Below are 12,548 nucleotides of genomic sequence, written 5' to 3'. Positions count from 1 at the left end.
TTAAGTGCATTCGGAGTCAGCATTACCATTTCAATTAATGTGCAATAGCTGAGTTTATGGTCAATGTGAAAAGGTATTTACATTGCAGCTATGACTCACATTAACTGTTGTTGTCATCACTTGTGTCAGAACTGGAGAGGAAGACAATCACAACATAAGGAGTCTCCTTTCAAGCACAGCCTTTGTAAACGGCAATCTTTACCTACAACATCATCATCATCATCAGGATTAACTAGACTCTTTTGTCATACCTGTTTTCCTCCAGTAAGACAAAAAGGTTAATAGATAGAATGGTTTAAAATAAAGTTTAGTGATTGTGCTTTTAAAACCAAAGTAAAACAAACAACAAACATTGATGACAACACAAAACATAACAGTGCATTATAAAAAAAAAAAAAAGGAAAAATCCCAAAGTGGCACTTTCTTGGGGAAGCTAAATAATATAGCAATTTACAACATGGATGGAATTGATAAAATAATTATATTTACTGGCATAATAAAATTAGAATTTGCAAAAAATAAAACAAGGAAGACAATTTTGAGGTACCACAATGGGTAAAACAAGAAGACATCATGTATACATGTATATTTACAGACAGTCCACCTCTCTCTGCTTGCAGCTAATTTATTACAGTAACATCTCACTGTATGGGCTTTCCAAAGTTCTTTTCAAGGCAAGCTGAGTCATGTCAATATCTGGAGTAAGAGTTCACTCCATATTGCATTGGAATTATACATAAATATACTACTGTGTATTTTGTTTTGAATGCACCATTTTATTCTTCACTCTTTCGTTTTTTTCAATGGACATATAAAATGATAAGTTAGAAAAAAAACAACATTGGTCTGTTTTCCAGATGTAAAGAAACACTACTGATGTACAGTATGAGGGCAGCCAACATGATGGTGAAATACTAAGATATTTAAAACTGTAAGAGAAACAATGGTGCTCCATTCTTGGACAAAAAATCAGAACAGTCTGTCCTTTTCCTCCTCCTTCAGCTTTCTACCATCTGGGAAAAACAAAAACATTTTGGTTAGCACAAAGGTCAGCCAATATTGACTCACTGTAGATCTGTATCTGTGTATCCCATTGTTGGAGGACAATTTAAACAAAAGTATTTTATATACGAAATTATTGGCTGCAAAGGATTTTGATTCTTTGCAATCAATACCTTATTAAAGTCATAGACATCACCAAAAGCCGTTTTGTTCAGCCAGGCCATCACTGGCCATGTAACATTTTCTGTAAATTCTGTGATTCAGTTTATTTTGAAAAGTCTCAACAGGATCTTGAGCTTTATTGTGAAAGGTTTATGTGGAACTTAAACAAGCGGACACACGATGCTGTTACTGTCGTTGTTGCTAATGACAACTCATAAAAACAGGCGCTTGTCCGTCCATAATGTGGTTATATTAAATATAAGAGAAAGATTTGGACTGTGAAGTGTTGTCTGTTGGCTGAACCTGAGCTGAGAGTATATCCCTGTACAGAATGAATCCATCTACTTCTATCAGCAGTCGCATCATAAATAAACGCTAGTGACCCAGTTTCATTGGCGGCTGTACGTACCCATTTTTGCTGTGTTTTTGATCAGGAACTGTTGCAATCCTACTAATTACTTTCCTTTTCACGCCATTCTGGTACAAGATAATTTTGGTTTTATTTTTGTTTTCTTTTTGTCCAGAAGAACTGTGCTCTTTTATGTGATATGTCTACCTCCTTAAGACTAGCTAACTATTGCATAGGGTTTTTCCTAACCAAGGAAAGAATTTTGTGGTCATTCACTTCAGGTGTTTTCATTGGTCTTTCAGGCCTTTTGGTATTGCTGAGCTGCCTAGTGCATTCCTTGTTTTTAACAAATATGGATTTGGGCCATTACTATAATTTTTGCTTTCTCTCTGATAGGTTTATTTTGGCTTTTAGCCAGTAGTGTCTTTCCCTCTTTTGCATGATGATCTTTTTTTCCTCATGTTAAGACTTCCAGTTATTGAGACTTAACCTGCCTACTACACTATTTGTCAGTCAGTTGTCCAATTCCTTTTCAGCCTCTGAAAATTGCCAAACAACTAATGCAATATGTTTGGTAAAAATACCTTGATTTAAAATATAGAGCCGTTGAAATAAAGTTGGCTCTATACAGTCTGATGGTGTAGAGAGCCAAAAATGACAAAGATTGTGTCATTGTCCAAAAACTGTATTCAATCTCTTGCCAAAATTAACAGATGCAAACATGGGACATTGTCTTTGACATTACTCAAGTAGAATGCAGATGCCCATCAAGTATATTTCAGAGAAGTAGAATCTAAGACTACCCTTTACCTCTATCTCTTCATCTCCTGGTTGGAAGGCTCTGGAGGTGTTGAGGCCCATATCTGGAGGGTTCCTTCGCCCTCCTTCTCCTCTCCGCCGGCCCCCTGAGCCCCGGGAGGACATGGAGCTAGAGGAGCTTGGGTCTCGGGGGCTGTTGACTGTAGGGAACTGTGGTCGGCTATACGGCATAATGTCTTCTGAACCTATAAACAGGGAACAATAGTTAAGAATCAAGGTGCTACCCATCGGACTGAAGAATTCCTTTATGCTGTAACTATTGTAGTACCTGTATGCTGGCGTGCTTTGTTGGTAGTGCTACTCTCATGTTTATTCCCTTTCCCTCCGTGAGCAGTCTTTTGTCTATCCTGAGCATCTTTGCGTTCAGATGAGCTGGTTCTGGGGTCCGAGTCCTCTCGGGCTCGATATCCCCCTGTTCCTCCTCTCTTGTCTCGACCTTCACCGGCTTTGGGGGAAATCACTCCCCGGCCCTCCAGAGCTACCTTGGAAGGGTGTGTAGGGGACTTGAGCACTGCTGGAGGGGGGATGGGTGGAGGTGGGAGATCTGAAAAATAAACACAGGAAGCAAAAGCACATTAAAAACAAAATAAAACCCCACAAGAGTTTAGAAAATTGCAACAGACTGGAGAACAAGATCTGTGTACTTATGAAACTTTAGTGTGTATCATCTGTCACTCACTTGTCTCACACCTGCAAGGTGATGCACAAACACAGCTGTGATGTGTGTACATACACCCAGAGCTGCAGACATAGCCATGCTGAACGGAAACTCCTCCAAACAGACAGTAAACAGAACAGATGACATTAGAGAGGCTGAATCTGCCAGAGAGTTATGAGATTTGAGCAAGAGAGGAGGGGAGTGTGACGGTCAGCAGCTGCCTCTCTGGCCTATTCGACTTCTTCTGTCGATGAATCAATGCTGCTTGTCCTTGAGCCATTATTCATATGAGACCAGCCAGTGAGCCGCCTGGCCTCTCACACATCACACGGCTATCTAAACAAAACGCAGAGCAAAAGCCTTGTCTGCTTGCGATCAATGGCATTTCATCTTCTAATCAGCTACCAACCTGGAGGATGGTTTTGTTGGCAGCCAGACCCATAATCCACATTGGATTAGAACGTTATTAAACATAGTGAGCGTCAGCTCTTACACTTAAGATCTCAGTGGCTACCTCACAGACTTTAAGACAAAACTGGATTAGAAGAATCAAAGATTTTTATTCTTTTTTTTTTTAAACACAACAAGCTAATGGGGCTGGTAATGTCTTTGCTGTGTTGTTTTAGCAGTATAGTGAAGCTTCAATACACTTTCCTGATTATCCTCCACTCCCCTTGAATACAAAAGGGATGGTCAATATCATATAGCAGAGAGGCGTCTGCAGTTTTTTAATATCTGTCTTGCCTCCTGAGTTCTGCCTCAGTCAGAGTCCGATCAATGCCACAGTCTTTGAGCTATAGCTTGCTACAACGGAGGAGCTGAGCGCCTTTTAGATTTACGAGGAAATATCGGCGAGAACAGAGCTCAGATCTGAAACTGTCTCAGAGCTTGCCAAGGAGGATTAATCTGAGGGTCTGGTGGTTAATTAGGCAGGCAAGGCTGAAGCATATCGGAAGAGAAAGGAAAGGGTTAAGTTCGGTGAGGAAGCAGACAAAGGCATCAGAGTCAAACATAATATGAATCATGGAGAGAATATAACTTCACATCAACTGTGCAAACAAAATAAATGACTAGGTCAAAAAAGGATAAGTAGTAGGGAAGTGAGGCTGCTGAGGTGCAGGGGTAGAGGTGTTGATTTTTTTTTTCTGGTTAGCAGTCTTAACCTAAAGAAATTAGGACGCCTCTGTAAATGTAATTTGTGCCTAGAAAACAGGGTTTGTGTTTCCTTTCTTTTAAATTTCATTAAATCTTTTTTACCTATCACCTCAGAAGCAGTATTCCAAACCACAGACAGGGTCTGTAGGGTGGGAGGGTGGGTGGTTGGGGGCAGGGGAGGCAATAAACTCTAAATGAAAAACAATCCATTCAGATCAAATGTAATCAGCAGGAGGACTGATAGGCAGACAGAACTGCAGAGCTGTCAGTACGCCCCCTCCTTGCTCAAACAAAGACGGAGCAGAGCAGGAAAGGAGAGGAGAGTGGAGTGGGATGGAGAGATCACGCCAATGGGAGGGGCAGCGGATGGGGAGGAAGCCAGGATATAAGGATGATGGTTTTTTTTTGGGGGGGGGTTCTGCAGTGATATAGCTGGTCTGGCTCCCAGTGAGCTGGATATTAAATCTCCCTGTCAAGTGCTTCCAACACTCAAGGACACCTGACACTAAGAGGAGAGCCAGCTCTGGGACAGCACATACTGTACACACAGGAGTGACAATGTGCACATTCTCAAATACAGATAAATAATAATAATTTAAAAAAAAAGATCTTTCCACAAGATCAAAGCAGAAAGGAAGTGGGGAAAAACAGGTTGGTAGGCTTCTGAGTTTTAAATGATGGTGCTATAAAATGTTAATTGCTCTGTCCCTTAACAAGGTTAAAGCTTTTCCTTCTCTGTGCAGCTGTTCCAGTATTTAGCCTCTTTTTAGTTTATGTTCCACCCCTACTGAGCTAGGTGATGCTTCAGTATGAGCCACAGCACCTTGATCCATTTCATTAGTGGCTAGAGTAGAGAGACATCCTAGTGTCAGCATCTCCAAGCTGGGCAGAGCCCCCATGAGACAACCCCCCTCAATTTCTTCCCACCATGGCCCTGGCCTCCAGCCCACCACTCGCCCGATCTGTTCAGCCCTGCCACAGATTAGGAGTGAAGCCACGTATGCATGCGCATAAACACATGAGAGAAGATGATTAAAATTCTGGCTTACAGCACACCCATACTCAGTCATTTACAGACACTCTGTCACAGATAACTGCACTTCTCCCTTCCATATCTTTACAGGAAATATAGGAGCAGCATTGATACAAACTGACCATCTGTGTACTTGTGGGATACAGCTAAACTGCTGCCACTTGTCTGTGTAAATAATGATAAGTGATAAAGAGACTGTGTGTGACCGGATGGAGATGATAAACATTTAATTTTCTTGATAATTGATCATTTTTAGATGCTGCATAACACACACACACACACACACACACACACACACACACACACACACCCACCCCATAGGCTTTAAACAAAAAAAGACCTGAAAGAAATATTCGTTAAAACAAGACTTGTAATTCTGGATGACTATTACTTGAACCTGAAATGTTTTTACTTAATTGTCAGAAAGGATTTTTACTATTTTATCTTAGTAATCTACAATATCAAATGAGCCTGTTTTAAATATAACTAGATGTAATTAAAAGATGTGTACCTTCATTGAAAACTTCACGTCTCTGGTTTGCTGGATGACCTACTGGATGTTGTTTCTGCTTTTTAGGAGGCCTCCTGTGTACAGCGGCCATACTCATGTTACTGTCTGTAGACACTGGGCTGCCAGGACGGTGACTTGATGGGTTTATTTGGTATTTTCGTGCTGACAAAAGAAACAGAACAATAGTTTTTTCCCCTCTTTTTCTTGGACAGCAAGAGAATAAAATTATTGCAATAAAATTAAATTATTTCCTATAAAAGTGGTCTACTTTACCCGACGCTCCCCCAACTTCTTGGCCCTGTGAATTAGGGTACTTTGCCACCCTGAGGCCTGAATACTCTGCAGCTGCAGCAACCGCTTGAGCAAAGTCGGCGTCTGTGAAGAAGGATCCATCTGATGAGCTGACTGCACTGGATCTCCCCGAAGAGACATTATCCTCTTCGGAAGCTGACCCCCATCCGTTGATCATGGAGCCCGTCACTGAGCTCTCCAGGTCCCCCATGCTGGATGCAGGCGTCTGTTCTAGCCCTCGTAGCAGCAACCTCCGTGGATGCATCTGGGGATGGTGAGGGTTTGTGTGGGGGTGGGTGTGGTGGTAGTGCATCTTAGCCACCTCTGCATCTGTCTCATCGCCGTCCTCCTCTTCCTCCAGTATGTCCTCCTCCTCCATACCATCCGTGTCCAAGGCTAACGGGGTGTTGATATACCCATATGTGTGTGAAGGAGACATGGGCCTGGGAGGGGGTGGGGGGCTCACAGCATGGCGCCTATAAAAAATGAGAAGAAACTCATAAACTGTAGAGTTTTTTGCATCATTAAATCATAGTTACCCAGTTATGGAAAAAACAACCTAATCGTCCCATGTTTTAGCCAATTGACTACAAATGAGGTGCTTTACTGTTGATGATGCTGATGATCTTCTGATGTCACATTAGAAGTTAAGTTTTGATCACCCCAATGATGTGAATTTGCTAATTTATTTTAAAATGGCTTCTCTGTGGAAGATGAACTTCAAATTCATTATGGCATCCCCCCCCCTTCAGGCACAATAACAGGGATGAGTTTTCCAAAACAGTTCTATCTCACAGCTGGATTTCTGCACAATTATAATCATTGACAAAAATACATTTGACTAAATTTACGCTGATGTGCTACCTATTTGAAACACATTTAAAAAAAAAACCAAAAAACCCCCTAAATGTTCTACTGCTTGAATCCCCGTACTATACTGAAATGAACTGCAACAAATGACTCCCTAGAAGGTAAGAAATCAGTCTAAAACCTAAGATATGCTTTTGAAAAATGGCCAACGGTGCACACAATATACAGACGATATACATGGAGTTTAATGGGCTCAATCAGGAAAACAGCCATGAATTTCAAATGCAAAGTAAATCATGTTTCTTTATGAGGCTTTAGAGAATAGATACATTTCTTGAGGATTTTTTTTTTCTTTTCAGCAGCTGAGTGCTCTTATTCTGCTACTTTATTCTTGCAGACAGCTTGACATCATGCTGCTGTACCTGCGTTCATGGCTGTCTGGGGCATCCTGGAGCATCGGCTGCATCTCCTCCTGGGGTGAGGGGGTGAGAGTGGCTGTGGACTGGTGACTGTAAGACACGGCAGCAGGGGAAGAAGCTGCCCCACGGATGGGAGGAGTGGGCCCCCTCTCCATCTCTTCTTCCTCCTCCAGCTCATCAGGCTGCAGGTACATGTGAGAGGGGGGCATGGGGCACTGCATGTCTGGATCACAGCTGCCCGCAGAGAGAAACAAGCCTCATTACCTTCATATCACTCAGCAAAAACATGAATGTTTTTTTTTTAATTGAAGCCAGAAAACATCCTCTAAATATTCATGTCAGCCTTCTATCAGAGTCTGACATGAACCTAGCACTAATGGACAGAAAATGCTCGGGGCAATTGTTTGGAATGAATGTGGAGAAAAGGCAGCCGCAATGAACTAGTATTTAAATATACTGTCAGATCAGATGACCATTTAGACATGTCCCACCTTTCTTCCATCGGTAGAGAGTATTCCTCTGTGTTCCGAGTTGGGGGTGGGTTTGCAGGAGGAGGGGGCAGAAGGTCAGCCCAATTCATTGTGCTTTGTTTGGGTACTTTGGGGGTGCGCACTCCCTTCTTTTGACCCTGACTCCCTGTTCACAAAAGGGAAAACGATCATTCACAGGACCGCTACAGATACACATACTCTCTGTCTCTAAAAATCACATCAATTATTAATGCTGGAGAAATCACAAGGTAACAAAGATACTGACAGCAGAGACAATTGACATTAATAAGGCTGACTGACAAGAAAACGATAATTTTACATGTGAGAGTGAAAAGGCTAATGCAACTCTCCAATTTATGTAAGTATGCCCATACTGCTCAGAAATTAAATGAGGGGAAATACTATAAAACAGCTATTTCCCTGAAGGGGTATAACCCAGTATGAAGAGAAAAGGTAGAAGGAAAACAGCAGAAAAGGGTCCAATTAATAGAAAACTATTAAAATTGTGAACCAATGAGCTGTGATGTGCAGGCAGCACTAAAGGCTGCTCCTTAATGGCTTGAACTTCAAACGCAATATCAGAATGGATACATGGCATTAAGGTGGCAGTGTTGCATGCCGTCTGCAATGTGTTATCATTTGTCCTTGTCCAAAGACAGACATTGAGGCCATGATGAAATTAGGCTGCTCCATACTGGAATTAAAGTAAAGCCAATTAACGGAAGTAATGCAAAATAAGCAAGGACAAACACAGAAATAAAAAGTACAAAGCAGAATAACAAACACAAAATAATTTGAAGATGCATTTCCTTTTATCTAATTTGCTTTAAACATCCTTGGATGATGTTGCATAAAGAAAACAAAAAACAATGGAAACATGCTCTCATGCCTTTGTTTCAAAGTACTGTTGGCACTTGTGTTTTATTCACCATGTTTCCACACTGAAGGCTTTGCTTCAAGATGGGCTAAAATGCAAATTAATCAAATTACAATTGAAAGCATATTTTATTAGTGGCTCAAAGTGATTTAAAGCCTTTGAGAAAACTGGGATTTTAAAATGGAGCTTGAGGGTATATGTGATTATAGAATTCATAGTAATAATTTAGCTGGAAAAATAATATTTTGCCTTTTTTTTTTTTTCTTCCTGCGAACATCGAATGAGAGTCTGTGTTGATTTGTATAACAGCCGACTGCCCGACCTGAAAAAACTCCTGTCCTTGATCCTCTAACCATCTTACCGGAGGTACTACTGCTGCCCCGGTCAGAGCTGTTGTAGGAGCCCCCAGTGTGGCTGTCATGAGTCTGGCTGTAGGGAATTGTGGCTGGCATAGGGCTGTCACCTCCTCTGTAGCGATCTGGTGGTGAGGATAGTGAAGGATATAGTTATTGCAGGGAGGCAGGCAAACAGGGACACCACAAAGACGACTACTTTGTACTAAACAAAGATCACCGCTTTACATTAGAAACGTTAAACAATATATGGAGTGAAATGAGATTACACCGAGAACTATGTATTTAGCTACACATGAGGCATGCAGGTCATGCTTTCATATTCATTCTCATGTGAGTATGTGAACACATGCAACAGCTGCACTGAAATCTTAAAACTATCACACCAGCTGTGGTTCCTTTCTGCAGGTACGACCAGGTGATGATAGCTTCATTCAAAGCATCTTTAAAGATCTTTGAGTTATCTTTATCTTTCCTTTAGAAATCTGACACCAAGGATAAACTCTCACACCTGCTTTCGTTATAAAACAAGACACCCCAGATACCAAAAGATGATAGCAATTCAAGCCTGGCCCTCATTTAGCAGTAAAGATTCTACTTGATTGCGTGGAGAGGTTGCATGAATGCCATACAGACAGGCAGAAAGACAGTGATGGTGCTTTTGTTGAATGAAAAGGACTGAGACAGAGCCAAGGGATACATGAGCATGAAACTCTTCTACACGTATCCAGAGTGGGGCGAAACAGCCAGGAGAAGAGAGAAGTGAGGGAAAAATCGAGTGGAAGAAGATCATGGCTTGGAGTTGACCTCTCTAAAGATGGCTGCTGGCTATTCCACACACTCACCCTTGTTCAGCTTGTTTTGCTCCATGATGTTGTACTGCAGCTGGGAGCTTATTTCCTGTTTCTGCTGCTGGACTGAGGGGGGCTTCCAGCAGTGTTTCTCATTCACCTCTCCTCCACCCACGAGTCCACCTCCACTCCCTCCAGTCACTCTGTCTGAGTTCATGTTGTTTCCCATAATGGAGGACTGGATGAGCTGAGTGGTGGCATAAGGTGTCGGCTGGCCCCCTGGACCTACAAAGCGGCCATCTTTAAGGTTTGGGCTGTTGAAGGTCTTCATCTCATTGATCTTGTTGGACAGGTCTACATCTCCATAGACTCCTGACTCAGGCACCATAAGGTTGGTCTGCTTGTTTTCCATCTGGTTGTTATAATTGGCGATACAGTCGGCTGAAGAACATGAGGAGGGCATTTAGTCAGTCTTTTCTACTGCTGATCAGCTTAGCAGCAGTATGCCAGTTTGGCAAAAGATTTCAAACAATAAGGCATCATTTCATCTACTGTCGAGCTGAAAAAATTAAGAAAAGCAACACATTTTTCATCTCAAGCTTTTTGAATGATCCCCACCTTCCAGAGAGACATTTCTACTTATGCTTTAAGTCTCAGTTTTGTTTGCAAAAATGACGATCTGCTCTAGGTGACTGACACAGGTTATGTTACCCCCTTCTCAGTTTCACCCATGACTCAGTGTAGGTGTCATCTGTGTTCTTTTTCTTCTGATGGTTGGGAGCGTCTTTGCTCATTGAGAGGGACGGAGACATGTCTGTATCAAAGACCTGGAATGAGGCGTGCAGTAAAAGCACAGCTTCACTGACAGATCCAATTTTCCCTGGCTCATAAAATATTCAAATCCTCCAGCAGATCTGAGAGCCAGCCTTGCGGTAAATACCAAGGACGGCCATAGGTGCGCGCAGCTCGTGCCACGTAACTCATGTTTCAGCTGCATGGAAAAGCTCAAACACTTCAAAAGGTTGATGTGTGAAAGCGCCCCTATGGCTGAGATAAAGGGACCTTAACTCGTATTTCTTTGCTCTGTCACCTAGTCAGTGATCCTCTTAATGTTCAGAATTTAGGTTTGGCGCACACACACAAAGCATGCGTCTGGCAAGCTCCTTAGTGTCATACAGCAGGGTGTCATGCGAGTGAGGGCTGCCTCTAGCCTGTTATTCCCTGTTAAACATCTCAGACCATGTTAAGGTAGAGTTAAACACTTCAACCTCAGAGGGGTGATTAGCACAAAGAAAAACTCAACTTGACTATAGTCTATAAAATGAATTATTAATCCTCACTGGAAAGGTTTGAAGTCAGGAGAAACTATTTAGTGGCTGGATGGATATTGGATTGAACAGCTGGACAGGAATTATGTGCTGCCCTTAAAGGCATAGTCCCAAAGTGCATAATTTAGAACATAAAGCATTTCATTGCAATCCAAGTTCCAGAGGATAGAGGTTTTTTGGTCATGGCTGTTAATTATTAATATTACGTCCTACATCATACTCTGTGTGTGTGTGTGTGTGTATGGTTTGGCAGCAATGCATAAGATTCTGAGGCCAAATATGCTTCCCTTTGTTGATAACTGTACTAGTGCTAAATAAACTAGAGGCCACCTGGTGGTGTTCTCTTTTTCCCCCCCTCACCCTACTTATCTTATCTTTGCTCTGTATTTATGCCAATACATCTCACTGTAACATACACTTATTCTTCATCACTACTTTTTCCATCTGCATTTCCAGGTACACCCTTCTCCCTCTATCATTCTCTTTTTCTCTGCTTCTGGCCATCGTCTGCAGTCCAGCCTTGACCCCTTCGCCCGCTGCACATTTCTTAAATAACTGAGCACTTAGGGGAAATTACATTACCGGGTATAACAACTGTATGGAAATCAGCAGAGCAATTTGATTAGCAACAGAGTAGAGCTATGAGCCCTGCTCAGTGTGCTCCTTTTATTTCCTGCCTAAAACAGCTCTACTTTAACCTCAGATAAATCAAACACACAAGCGCACAGCCTCTCTTAATCCTAATATTTCTCTAGGTTTTTCTTGTGGAGACCTACAGAAGGGAGCGATACACAGAATAACTCTCCAGGGAGCTAACCTAGATATCAGATTTTACTTCCTTTTGCACTGCAGATTCCCCCAGCTCCCTACATTTCTTATCTCTACAGTTATTTTGTCAAATGATTGCATTGTTGCCTTCGAGAGGAGGGTTTATTTTGGTTGTTGACGACATACGGCACTGACAAAACATGCATACCTGGTCGGCTGTATGTTGCCAAGTTGCTGTCGCTGTTGCCATTGCCAGCAGTGCAGCAGTTGATGCTGCAGTCATTGTGGTTGGAACATGAGTTGGGCCATGTGTCGGCCAGCCAGGGTTGAGTGGCAGAGTCCCCAATGTTTAGTAAACCAGGCCTGTGGACAAAAAAAAGGAGGAGGGAAAAAAACAAAAAGGGCACCAAATGGTTAACAATAGTAAGAAACCAAGCCAATGCCGCAGTGACATTTATGTGAATGAACTGCAACACCCACAATAACATAATATTTGAAAGAGAAGATTATGTGAGTTTATTTATCCAGCTAAGAAGGGGAAAAGTAGAAATCCGGCTTTAGCACTTTTTGCCTTTCGGCCACACACAGGCCCAGGGAGCACATTAGAAAAAAGCCCAGCTAAATAGATTGTGTGTGCTTGGCTTGGCCATAGCCAATGACACTTTCCCTGAGCCCTCGTGAGCATTAGCGATCCGCCTGGATTAGACAGCTAGATAAAATTCTCTCCCAAT

General features: G+C 42.1%; 1 protein-coding gene across 5 annotated transcripts in view; it reads right to left on the bottom strand.

Annotated features, from left to right (window-relative positions):
• Window positions 1–462: 462 nt before the first annotated feature.
• Window positions 463–12,548, bottom strand: part of robo1 (roundabout, axon guidance receptor, homolog 1 (Drosophila)) — a 221,124-nt gene continuing 209,038 nt past the window's right edge. For 4 of the 5 annotated variants that reach the window (XM_085429417.1, XM_085429416.1, XM_085429418.1 and 1 more), the window contains 11 exons: window positions 12,026–12,180; window positions 9,776–10,162; window positions 8,939–9,055; window positions 7,701–7,845; window positions 7,213–7,443; window positions 5,963–6,456; window positions 5,690–5,851; window positions 3,012–3,104; window positions 2,601–2,876; window positions 2,324–2,517; window positions 463–1,013 (listed from right to left, as the gene is read on the bottom strand). In XM_085429417.1, the coding sequence (XP_085285543.1) occupies window positions 999–1,013; window positions 2,324–2,517; window positions 2,601–2,876; window positions 3,012–3,104; window positions 5,690–5,851; window positions 5,963–6,456; window positions 7,213–7,443; window positions 7,701–7,845; window positions 8,939–9,055; window positions 9,776–10,162; window positions 12,026–12,180 (2,269 nt within the window). In that variant the 3' untranslated portion in view covers window positions 463–998. The remainder of the gene's footprint in view (window positions 1,014–2,323; window positions 2,518–2,600; window positions 2,877–3,011; window positions 3,105–5,689; window positions 5,852–5,962; window positions 6,457–7,212; window positions 7,444–7,700; window positions 7,846–8,938; window positions 9,056–9,775; window positions 10,163–12,025; window positions 12,181–12,548) is intronic. The other variant, XM_085429419.1, reaches the window with a different exon arrangement.

This window comes from Rhamphochromis longiceps, linkage group LG14 (assembly GCF_057381845.1).
Source record: "Rhamphochromis longiceps isolate RC_006_pf linkage group LG14, R_longiceps_female_GT1.1, whole genome shotgun sequence".
Classification (NCBI taxonomy): Eukaryota; Metazoa; Chordata; class Actinopteri; order Cichliformes; family Cichlidae; genus Rhamphochromis; species Rhamphochromis longiceps.
This window is presented reverse-complemented; position numbering and strand designations above follow the sequence as displayed.